This window comes from Phyllostomus discolor, chromosome 5 (genome assembly GCF_004126475.2).
Source record: "Phyllostomus discolor isolate MPI-MPIP mPhyDis1 chromosome 5, mPhyDis1.pri.v3, whole genome shotgun sequence".
Lineage (NCBI taxonomy): Eukaryota > Metazoa > Chordata > Mammalia > Chiroptera > Phyllostomidae > Phyllostomus > Phyllostomus discolor.
In genome coordinates this window covers 161,837,650-161,849,826 of record NC_040907.2, presented here as the reverse complement: position 1 = coordinate 161,849,826, position 12,177 = coordinate 161,837,650, and the positions used below count along the sequence as shown (strand labels likewise).

Below are 12,177 nucleotides of genomic sequence, written 5' to 3'. Positions count from 1 at the left end.
GTGATGACAGAAAGCTCATTCACCCGGAGGCCAGGGTCCCTAAGTTCTCACACCCAGTTAGTTAACACATTCTTCCATCCTGAGCTACTTACTCTCTCCTAGAGACTGTGTCACAGGTTGTTGCCAATCATAATGACGCCGAAGGGGGCCTGTGAGTTACTTATGAGGTTGTATATGAAAGTTTTGGTTCACTGGAGGGACATTAAGTTGCTTACTCAGCCTCCGTGGTCATTTTCCCTAAATTCCTGCCACCCCCAATTTAGGAGACAACCATCTAGGTCCTTCACCACATAGTCAATATTTGTAGACAAATTCCAAAATAATGGCAAATAGTTAATAGAACATTACAGACCAGGAGCTTTGTGAACATACTTGGAGATCTGATAGCCTTTCCCTTAATATGCAATGAATGCAAATAAGTTATGCATTCGATTGCAAGAGCCTTTGCCCAGTTTCCTCAGAGCCCTGGACCTAAGGGCCTTTCTTACACCAGTTCACTCTTCTGTTTGAATGCAATGTTTTATTACTAAAAAATAAAAGACAGCATAATTTGAGAAAACAGTCAGATAAAAAAGCCTGCTATGGAAAAGCATTGGTTCCTAAGGAGAGTAAATCTCATCTATTCAAAATGATTCAAAGGTCGGAAGGGCCAACCTTTGGTTATATCTGAGATAAAAATTTGTTGTCATATTTCTCAATTAGAAAACAAAAACACCGTAGTGGGGAAGCTTTAAAACCCTGTAAGGAAATACGTGGCAATTAGAAACCATGAATTCAGTGAGGTAGCCGGGAAGTCAAAAGCTTTCTTATATTCCATGCAAATAACTAACTAGAAAATAATAGAAAATATGCCATTCAAAATAGTATCTGTGCGAAGAAATGTGTACAACCTATAATAAAAATTATATTCGAGGGACAAAAGAAGGCTTGAAACATGGAAAGACATACCCAAAATAGTGAAGGGGCCCGATCTCCCTAAATGTATCTATACATTCAGTGCAGCCCTAATAGAGACCAACAGGATTTTCTTAGGAACTAAAAAGTTAATCCTAAAGTTCACCCAGAAAAATGAAACTTACAAAGGAGAGTCAGAAACATTTTGAAAAATAACAGGAATTGAGTGGGTGGCAGCGAAGTAAGCATAACAAATTGCTTACTACAGAGCTTGGGAAGCTTTCTGTCAGCCATGAATAGACAAATATATGTCGCAAAATAATCTTGAAATCCTCCCAGTGGATCTACTATTAAGTACTCAATTGCATTTCAAATCAAGATAGATTTCTTTTCTCTTTCATAACTGTATGGAGACAATTGCGCGGCCACTCAGAGAGAATACACAACGCTGATCACTATCTTACTCCCACAGCAAAAGGAAGTTCAAGATCGATCAAAGACTTCATGTAAAATAATGAAAGTCAAAGAGTATTGGGAATTAAAAAACTGAGAGAAACTATTTTATAGTTGTAGTATGGGGAAAACTCAAGACTGACCCAAATTCTAGAAGCTATAAATAAAAATGTCGGCAAGTTTGATTAGGTAAAACTTTGAAAAATATTTGCTTTTCAGAAAAGACATCAGAGACAAAGTCAAAAATAAATTGGGAAAAATATTAAATACTCCAGACAGGCAAAAGGCTCATTTTCTCAATAAGCTATGCTCAGAAGTCCATGAGAAGCAGAACACAGCCCAGGCTAACTGAGGGCAGAGCCCTGAGCAGGAAGTTCACAGCAGAACAGGTTACTTAAAATCAGGAATATTCAACTTCTCTTATAGTTTTAAAAATGCAAATTTCAATGAAATGCCTGTGTCCCCCCCCATTAGATTAGCCATGGTACAATAGTAGAAAATGCATTGTAAATTTGGTCTAGCCTCCTTGGAGATGCGCCCATTGCCCTCTCCCATAAGGTAGGTCGTGTGCCTTTTGACCTAACGACTCTACTAGTAACTTCCGCTGTGGAAGAGAAAGACACCAGTTTAGCTGAGTGTGTCACACAAGGCCGTGCAAGGCCCTGGTGAAGGATGTGGGCTCTGAGTCAGACTATTTGGGCTCAAACTCCACTTCGTTGTCATCTTTGTGACCCGGGTTAGCTAACCGCCGTGTGGTTTCTAATCTGCAAAATGGCAATACAGTCTGTCTCAGAAGGTCGTCACCATGATTAAAGGGGTTAACGTCCCTGCAGAGTGCTTAGAACCATGCGTGATGCCTAGTCTGAGGTACCAGCTATTCTGTTCATCATCACTAAATCCTCAGGAGCGTTTATAGTGCCGGAGACCAGGAGAGCCTTCCTTGAGGACAGCTGCCAAGTGAGTCATAGCAGGTCCACACCATGGAACTCTTGGCCAGTATGGAAAAGAACAAAGCAAACAGGTATGCCCCGATACGGAAGGTCAAAAGGAAACAAACAAAAAATGCGCAATGTGTATGCTTTTGTGTTGCTGAAAGTATAATCCTTCTAGGAAAAGACCAATGGAAGAACAAAAACCATGAATGGATTTTCCAGAAAGTTCTGAGTGTTCAGTCACTCAGCCAAAGCCATCTAAGTGCTTGCCTTTACATCAGACCTCATTCTGGGTGCTGGGAATACAGCCGAGAAAATCCTGCCCTTAGGGGTTGCATTTTATTGGGAGAGTTTGATGACAAGCCTGAAGAATAACCAGATTATACAGCACTATAGAAGAAGAAATAGAGAGGGAGGCTTGGGGGTCCAGCAGGGGTTTTTTTGGTTTTTGTTTTTTTAATTAGGGAGGTTAGAGCAGTTCTCATTCAGAAAGTGGCACTTCCAAGTCCGTCTCACTTATCACTGAATCTGAGATAGGCAGGATCTGAAAAAGAAACCATAAACTGAACAACTCCTGGTCATCCCACCTTGGACTCTGGCAGCTAACGCAGAAAGTTCCACCACCCCAGGAGGAGGGGGAGTGGAGGGTGGCATTCCACGCAAGCACCTAGAGAATACAGCCTCAGCATTGTTTTCTAAAAGTGCAGCTGACCCACCACCCAAGCTGCACTTGACTATGGCCTTTCCCCAGTGCTGGCGTCCTGTAGGGAGCTCCTCAGCTGTCGGGTAAGCCAGGCCCACAGCAGCCCTGGGGTGGGAGCATTTTTCATTCATTTCTTTAGCAGATAAGAAACCAGAGCAAAGGTCAAATTTCAGTCCCAAGAGCAAACATGTGTCTCACGTGGCTGAGGGAAAGAGGCTGTGGCATAAGAGGCTCCTGACCTAAGAACCCAAAGGGTCTGCTGATAACTTCCCAGCCGCTCACCAGCACCACGGTGCTCAGGCCAACTTACAGGAGCCTTTCCCACCAAACAGGGCCATGTTGCCATGTCACCAGGCCATGAGTGCAGGTGGCTCTCCTCCTCTGGGGGCCTGGCACTCAGTGTGCTCTGCAGCTCATACACCAGGGGACAGTCCCAGGCAGAGAAGAAAGGGCCCTTCTCATCTCCACAGGGTCATGCAGGGCAGGACAAGAAAACAACGTCACCAAAGGAGATCCCTATTAAAACCCCCGAGGGGAGCCTTATAGTCATGTGCACACCATGGAGAGATTCTGTGAGAGTTGACATAACTCAGGAAAGCAATGTGAAGCTCCTCCGTGTTGATCTTCCCAGCCCAATTTCTAGGTTGCACTCAACAGTTCCAATTTGTAAGGCTAGGCTACACTCAACAGTTCCAATTTGTAATTCCTTACAGATTGGCAGAGAGACAGTGAGGGTAGACTTGGGACAGATCCCCTGGCCCGCCAGCAAGCACCCCATAAATAAATTGTTAGGGTTTCAATGCATAGCCATTGGGGAAACCTTTGCTTCCGAATCGCACAGGAAAAGCTACAGGAACCAGGGCGCAGGAGGGGTGTGAGAAGTGGGACGGACAGCTTCCCTTGGGTTCGGGTTCTCAGGGACGCTTCCTGTGGCTCTGTGAACAACTGAGCCATGCGCAGCTTCCAGGCAGGAGCTGCCAGACTTCCAGAATCCACTGCGCCCAGCGCAGCGCCTGAGATAAGGCGGGAACCCACCAAGTGCCAGCAAGTCACCTTCCCCTTTCGCTCCCCATTGACACCAGTTCAGAGAGAGGTACCTTTAGGGGGGTGACACATTTAGAGAAAGGTGACTTTAGGGAAGGGAATCTGTTGAAGAAAGCAGGTCACGGAAGTCGATCCCACAGTGACGCGACATGCACCTATACTCACGCTGGGGGCGGGGGGGGGGTGGACAGAATCGGCTGAGCCCCCCTCCAGAACACTGCAGCCAGGGGCTTTATGTCATGGCAAGGGCAAGGCTAAGCAGCCTGACCTGCCGAGGCCAAGGTTCACTCATTCGACAAGTATTTGCATGTTTGAGCACTTACTGTGTGCTGGGCAGTGTGCTCAGTGTGTAGAAAGCACACTTAAAGTTCCTGGCAGGGGACAAAGCCAGTTCCCCAGGCAGCAAACAAATGAATGCCCTGTGGCAGGCATGCCAAACTCATTTTCAGTGGGGGCCACATCGGCCTCATGGTTGCCTTCAAAGAGCTGAAATAATTTTAGGACTGTACAAATGTAACTACTCCTTAACTGTGAAGGAACTGAAATTACATTCGGCCCTTTGAAGGCAACCACAAGGCTGATGTGGCCCCTGGCGAAAATAAGTTTGACACCCCTGGTCTATGGGGTGGACCCCAGCTTTGAGGCAGACTGGAGAAGTATGTGTGTGGCAAGAGGTATCTTTATTCTCTGCACCTTATAATTTATTTTAACCAAGGCCAACAAAGATCTTGGACCTACTATGTGCCCAGCTATGTGCCATGTACAGAGAGACAAACACTTAGAAGACACAGTGTCTGTCCTTTGGGGACTTATTGGTCTGTTGAACACCAAACATACTTAGAGAAGGATTCAGAGTGTGGGCCACAAGCTAATGAACTTGAAGGAGAGAGAGGCTAGTGTTGACTGAAAGTAGAGGTTTGGAGCTCCGGACCTTCAAGGGCGTGTGGCCCTTGATACCTTGGGCCTTATAATAGCAAGTCTCATTTCCAGGCTTAATCAAGGATGATGACCCTATCAATGATGCCACTGACTAATAAACCCCCAGCTGTGAGTCCAGCCAGGGTCACTGTCACCAAACCATCCTTCTCAACTGTTGCCTGGTTCTTTGTGTCCACTTTTTCCATGGAGAGACCAGTCCCCACATAGGCCAGATGAACCTCAGTGAAGGGAGGAAGGGGATTCCCAGATGTGGGGTGACAGCTAATATGGTTGGAGATACTAGAGCATGACAAGCAGGACATTTGGGGAAGGGAAATGGTGAAGGGGTTTTTCTGATGGAGGGAGAGGATGCATCTTTAGTTGAAAGGTAAATAAAGAAAAAGCCTCCAAAAAGGTTGAAGGAGACACCGTCTGGGGCCTGGTGTAGACACCACACCAGTAGAGTCATTTCGGTTCACAAACACCAGAGAGCCTTGGGGTGCCAGGCTTTGACCAATTGAACTGCGTGGCAGTGAATAGGAAAGCCCTCATTAGGTCGAATAACTCAGTCCATGAAGGTAGCACGGGCTAGTTGTTGAGCCACCACGGATAGGCTGGTGATGGGAATGACAAATTAAACTGCGTCACAGATTGACAGAGTCAACATTGATCTACCATTAGGCTTCCCACAAATCACAGTCCTGCAACCCTACCCTGAAAAATATCTTGCACCCCCAAAGGCTCCCCATGCCGGTTGCTGACCAAGTGATTTATGAGAGCGCTGAGGTCCGGTGAATCAGTATCAGAGGTCCCCTGGGCTTGATAAGAGAGCCTATAAAAAGATAGGCTGGACAAAGTGCTGGGGCCCCGTCACCCGTGCCAGGATAAAGACAGGGTGATGCAAGAATTTGTGAAAGAGACTCTCCTATCTGGGCTTTCTGCAGAATCAGCCCTCGTACTACTGGGCTCGGCCAATGGTTAGGAGTCACCAGATTCAACTTGCAAATAAGCTTTATTGCCAATAGGCTCATTTGCAGGGACAAACTTTCAAGGCCATTGCCTTTTCAAGTACTACCACTTACTGGATGCGTGGCCCTGGGGGCAGTTACTTAATGCCACTAAGCTTAAGTTGCCTTTCACTGCACACAAGAAGGGGTAAGGCGATAATCTCTACTTCAAAGGCACCGAGGGTGGGTGGGCCTTCTGGTGCACTGTGGGTCACATGGAGTTTTTAACTCCTTATCGATATCAGACATTCTGTTGTGAGACATCCCAAATGAGAAGAGGTAACCATGGTCTTCATACTATAACTGTCTTTTAACTTTTCTGCAAAAATCTTAACTCCTCATTTCTATGCAAACAGAGGCTTTCTAGTGGGAGAGAGCATGGTGCACCTCAGAGCTCGAATCAACCCATCGCCCCTGAGGCAACCCCACCCCTGCTTTCTCCTACAAGCCTTCAAAACCTCTTAACGCATAAAAAACCTCATAACTCTTATGGTAGAATGAGCCATGGAAACCCAGAGAACTACCAGCTCCCCTGAAGAGGGCGGATACCATGGCCTAGCCATAGCAGTACAAGGGCTGCCTGACTTTCCAAAACTTATGTATTTATTCAAACAACATGAATGAAGCAAGAGCCTGGGAAATATCAGGCCCTGTGCCAGAAGGAAGAAAGAGAGAGTCAGAGTCACCCAGGGGAGAAGCAGACCTGGAGGAGCTCACAGCAGAATGTGACAAGAGCAACGATGGGAAAGCTCAGGGAAACTGGGGACACATCGCCCTTGCGGGGTGCTGCACGAGAATCACCCCAGGCCACATGCCAAAGGAGGGTCAGCACATCGCTGGCCAGGCATATGAGACGCATGGGAGCAGACACATCACTTCTGGTTTCTAGAATACTGCCAAATCCTGGCTTGGAAACTCCCTTGTCTAGGGGTGGGAGGATTTCTTTGAGGTGTAAAGTGCATAAAATTAACCATTTTAAACTAGACAATCCAGTGGCACTTAGAACATTCACCGTGTTGGAAAATCACCACTTCTGCCTAGGTTCCAAGCCCTTTTCTGTCACCACAAGGAAACCCCGGACCCATTAAGCAGTTACTCCCTCCCATTCCTCTCTCCTCCCACGTCCTGGCAGCCCCCCATCTGTCTTGTCTCTCTGGATTTGGGGTGAGGGGGTTTTCAGAGGAGGATTTCTCCCAGTTTCTAATTCTTTGGCCTCTTCACTGTATTAATACTTAACTAGGTGCTTCAGAACCTGAGGCCTCGCTCGCCACCGGAACCACATGAGTCAGAGTGCAAATTCCAGCCCCAATCTCTTCACACCACCTCTGATGCCAGTTCCCTTCTTTCTAAGCCTCAGTTTCTCCACCTGTGAAACCAAGTGACCTACCTCACGGGATGATTTTAAATATTTAAAAAAAAAAAAAAAAGAAAGAAAAGAAAAGCCCCATAGAACAGTAAGGACAGCGCTGCCCCGTAGAGTATATTCAGTGAATGGTAGCTGTGTTATTTGCAGTTCCAGAAAAAGGTCAACCTGAAACCTATCAAGTATGTGATCTCACCATCTGCCCAGGTCTTTATACATGAAAGTTTTATTAGGAAATCTGAAGATGGGCCGACTCAACTCCACACACGAGTGGAAAGAGCACGGGTTCAGCAACAGACTGACCGCAGCTTCAGTCCCCTTTTGACAGTTGGCTGCTTTGTGACCTTGAGAAAATCACTGAACCTCTCTGAGCCTCATAACCCAACCACAAAATAGCAAAACCATCCATGCCATAAGACTGTCTTAATTAAATGTAAGTGTATCTACTGTGAGCGGGCACTTCGCTGGCTTTGTCTTCCCTCTCTCTGTTCATCCCCCGATTCCTCTCTCCTCCCCTGGCCACCTGCCTCCCTGTAGAATCTGTGGCCACACTGTGCACTTAGCACTTAGGTACCCAATGATACACGGATTATATTGTAGGCATTTTTGCCATCAAAGACTTGGCATATAGCATGGGAGAGAAGACTGTTTTAGGTTAGGATCGGAGTCAAATGTCTGGCCAGCACATTCTCTTTGGCCTGGATAATGTTTATATATATAAAAAAAAATGAAGTCAAAATATGTTTTTAGGGGCATGCCTACTTTGCATTTTGTCAGACTCCCTACCGCTTACATCTTATTATGTCCCATTTATTTTACTTAGCTACGTTCTCTGCCTGCCCTACAAGCATTTGTGACTTTTGTTTTATTTAGGTTTTTGTTCCTTTCAGTGGACCAAGCACACAGGTGATTCCTGCCAAATTTTATACCTTGCCCCTTCCAACATTATTCTATGTTCATCTCAAACCCTTGTTAATCACAGGGACCCACCACAGTGTGACCGCTGTGCTGGAATGTAGCAAAAGGGAACAAGCAAAATCACTTTATTTATACACTGACTTATTTACTTATTTATTTTACTAAATCAATTATTTACTTTTAAAACGAAATTAAGTTTAGTTTTATTTCATTAGTTTTCAAGGTGCTGCCTCTGTCAGAGATCACCTATCACCTCTATGTCAGAGCTACAGGTTCAATCCTCGTTTTCAAACCACCAGGAAGGTCAATACCCCGGGACATTAGTAAGCATCGACGGTGGAGTCCCTTCCTAATGCTCACTCCTTAGTTGTCCCTGAAGTTCACCTTAGATCCAGCTCTTGGTTTTGGCCCTTAAAACAGATCCGGCTGCATCAGAACCGTCCCATCAGTCACTCATTCGTCAGCTCTCGCCCCAGGAAGGCATCCAAGTCCTCGATATAGATTGAGGGCACCCCCCAGCCCGCAGGGGAGCTATGGCGGACACTCAGACCCAGAAAAACCGGTCTCAGTGGTGGTTCACCTCCCGGAGAGAAGCAGGAGAAAGGAAATTGGATCCATGCCCCACATTCCTCCTTCCACTACCTGCTCCCCAGAAGGAGGCTTTGCAGGTGTCTCCCAGAGACCTGGGAGAGGAAGCGCTGACACGTGTCTGGGGCGCAGCGAGCTCTAGATTCACTGAGGCTGGCCAAGGAGACCTGCTCGGCCCCTCCCCACCTCCCACAGGACCCCTGGCTAGGCAGCCCCCTCAGCTCAGTCCCCTTACCCTGTGAAGGGGGCCGCATCTCTTGGTGGTTCCAGCAAACGGGGCTTCCTGGCTCGGAGTCCTTCCTGGCACATGAGTCCCTGCCCTGCTCCCCTCACCCCTGCCTCCTCCAGGGACAGCGTGGCCTCAGAGCACCCATGCAGGCAGAGGGCCCGGCTCAGAGCGCCCCAGGTCTGCCCTGCCCGCCCTGCCCCGAGCTAGGCCATGCCTGGCTCTCCAGCGTGCTCGCTCGCTTGGGGACTGCACTTCCTGCTCTTTCTCTCGCAACTGAAAGTGGAAGCGTCTGGCCAGGAGGAAGAGAGCTGCCGCTGGAGTCTCCCCTGGCTGATTTTCAAACGCTGCAACCCCAGCCCCCAGGGGCTGACCCAGAAGCCGGCCCACATCCACAGGCTCACCCTTTCCTCCCCTGAGCACCTCAGCACAGAGACAAACACAAAGAAAAACGACAGGAGGTGTCCCCCCCTCCACACCACTGGGGTCAGAGGAGTGGCGCTGCTCTCTGCCGGATTTGCAGAGCAGGACGGTCCAGCCAGAGGCACCCCAGCCCTCACAGAACTCCCCAGAGCGCAGGGCACCCGGAGGCCGGCCCTGGCCAGTCGCGGGTGGCGCCCTCTGTCCCCAGCATACCTGCCTCGGTCCCAGAAGCAGTTCTGATAAAGCCAACAAACAATCGGGTCAGGAAGGGCAGGGACAGGGATGGAAAGACCTTTCTTTTTTTTTTTTTTTCTTTAACACATCGGCTCACCCTTTTCGTACCCCAGACTTGACATCCTGCTGCTTCCCTCACAGCCCGGATGAAAACTGGACACGTTTTAAATCACAGGACGAGACAAGCACATGTGCCATAAACTGTCAGACTGACCCCACATCTAACAGCTTCTGGAAAACTCCACCATGCCCACAAGAGACCATGACAGAGGAAAAGGCAAGCAGTGTCTTAGTATGTATTATTATAAAGTCGACTCTGAATATTCAGATCCCCTGACAGGGTCACGGGGATGAGTTGACAGGTGTCAGCACCTGTGTAGTCCCGCTGGATTCACCCACGGCTGTGGCCACGGAAGGGCTTGGGAGCCTCCCTCCTTGGATTTAGATGCAGAAATAGCAAGTTTTCCTGCCCCTTCTCAGCCACGTTCCTCCCTCCCACCTCACTGATGCCTTGAAAGTGAACGGCATTTTACCCACCCAGCCTTTCCCTAGGGCTAGATTAGGATTTCTCCTCTCTGCAAGAGAGGCAGCACTGAAAATCTCCAGCTAAAACATGCTGCGTGAGCTGTGCCGCTGTCTCGGAGAACACGAGTCAGCCCCGTGGCCTCACGGGAGCCCTCCCCAGACACTGGAGAAAGACGAAGTACAGGAGGTGAGGCGGCCCCCTGCCAGTCCATCTTCCGGGGCCTCTCAAGACTGGAGGAGCACTTGGCTGGGCTTGGCTTCAGCAGCTCAGCTCCCCAAGCGGAAGCTTCCTCCAGTGCAGGGCAGACGATGGCAGAATGGGTGTCCTGTCTCAGCCACTTTAACACTGCAAGTGCTTCTCTGGGTGCTGTTTTCTATGTCCAACCAGGTGAAGAGGTCAGGGCCAGGAAAAGATGAGCCTTGCTCTTCTTTTTTTTTCTTTTCTTTTTTCTTTTATTTTCTTCCCTTTCCTTCCCTTTCCTCTCCTTCCCTTCCCTTCCCTTCCCTTTTCCTTCCTTCCTTCTTTCCTTCTGAAACGAATGCTCAAGTTCAGAAGATTCTGAGTCATTCTAAAGTTCTGGCAGACTCGCATTCCTACTCAATCCTCTGTGCACATGAGTGACAATCCCAAGATATACGAGAGGAGCAGAAGGTTTGGCAATCCACAAGAATTCTGCACCATGCAGCAGCCTATAGTAACGGACTGATTAGGACTCAAACCCTTGCCACAGCATCTCAGCTGCACAGCCCAGGCCGTGTGGTTTACGCTTAGGCACACGTCATTTATTCATGAAATGCGATACTACCTACCTCCCAGGAAGTGGTGAGCCAATGAGGTAACGCATGTTGCATATGCAGAGACCCCAGTACCTAATACAATGTCTGCTAAGGCTTCCCTTCTTCTTTCTTCCAAATGGGAGCTGTTGCCATCCGCAGCTGATGAATGCCCTTTCTGACCATAGTGACACAGAATGGAAGATGGAGACCCATATCCTGGCTCTGTCTATAACCCTTAGAGGTCTGAAGTCTGTTCTGGTTGCATTTAGCAAAATTAATAACTTTCTCTTCCAAGTCTAATTCCTGTCAACGTTCAGGTTGCTCTGATGTCTCCACTCCGTTTCTAATGGACTTTTCCTTTCTTGTGCCTCCCACATAAGTCAGCTGAGATGACTACTCAACCAAATGTAACTTCATGTGGAAAGAGTCTTAGGCTGCGAATGGAGGAGTGTCCCACCTTCCTCCCTCAACAACTCCCAACCCTGCTCTCCTACAGACACGCAAACTCTAGAGCAGGCAGAGCTGGTGCAGCTTACCGTGGAAGGATCCTCTCACTTCCCGGGTGGAGGAAGATCAGCCCTCAGAGCTGGCTGTCCTGCTTCAGCACCACTGTCAGGCACCTCTGCTTTTGTCACAGCTCAGGGATGAGGCCACACCTGAAGCCAATGCGTACTGCTCCAAGAGTGGCCACCAAGCTACTCTGGAAACTTTGAACCTGTTGCAATAGAAGTTCAAAGGTAGATTTTACCTGTTCAAACACTTGTAGTAACCTCTGACAGTGAGAAGTGTAGGATTTGGCAAAAGGTAACAACAGGAGACTGTTACGCAATGGGCTTAAGAGGGAGGGGAAAAAAAAGTCTGCAGCTAAGAAAGCTAACATTTAACAAGCAAAATCCCTTGTAGAGCCCATACCCCTGGGAAAGCAAAGGGGAGACAGGGCTTGCATCTGCTTTGGGGGCAGAATCCTTGAGATTGCCACAGGAAGAGAAAGATCTAGAGAACGAGCAAGAGGGAAACAGCACTCCCTGAATTTAGAGTGAGAAGAACATGAGAAGTCACTCTACTTGTTACTGGAGCTCTAACTTTGAGGTTCGAATAAGCAGAGGCCTTCAGCCTTCTTCCAGGAGGAGCCAGTGACCCCTCCTGAATTAGAACGTCTCTGAACAACCAAG

General features: G+C 48.1%; 1 protein-coding gene across 4 annotated transcripts in view; it reads right to left on the bottom strand.

Moving 5' to 3' along the window:
* ACSL5 (acyl-CoA synthetase long chain family member 5) overlaps positions 1-11,685 on the bottom strand; it is a 43,361-nt gene extending 31,676 nt beyond the window's left edge. For 2 of the 4 annotated variants that reach the window (XM_028514024.2, XM_036027289.1), the window contains exon 1: positions 9,056-9,381. In XM_028514024.2, the coding sequence (XP_028369825.1) occupies positions 9,056-9,074 (19 nt within the window). In that variant the 5' untranslated portion in view covers positions 9,075-9,381. Of the gene's footprint in view, positions 1-9,055; positions 9,382-9,450; positions 9,474-11,541 lie in introns of those variants that run through there. The other 2 variants (XM_036027290.1, XM_036027292.1) reach the window with 2 other exon arrangements.
* Positions 11,686-12,177: the final 492 nt, after the last annotated feature.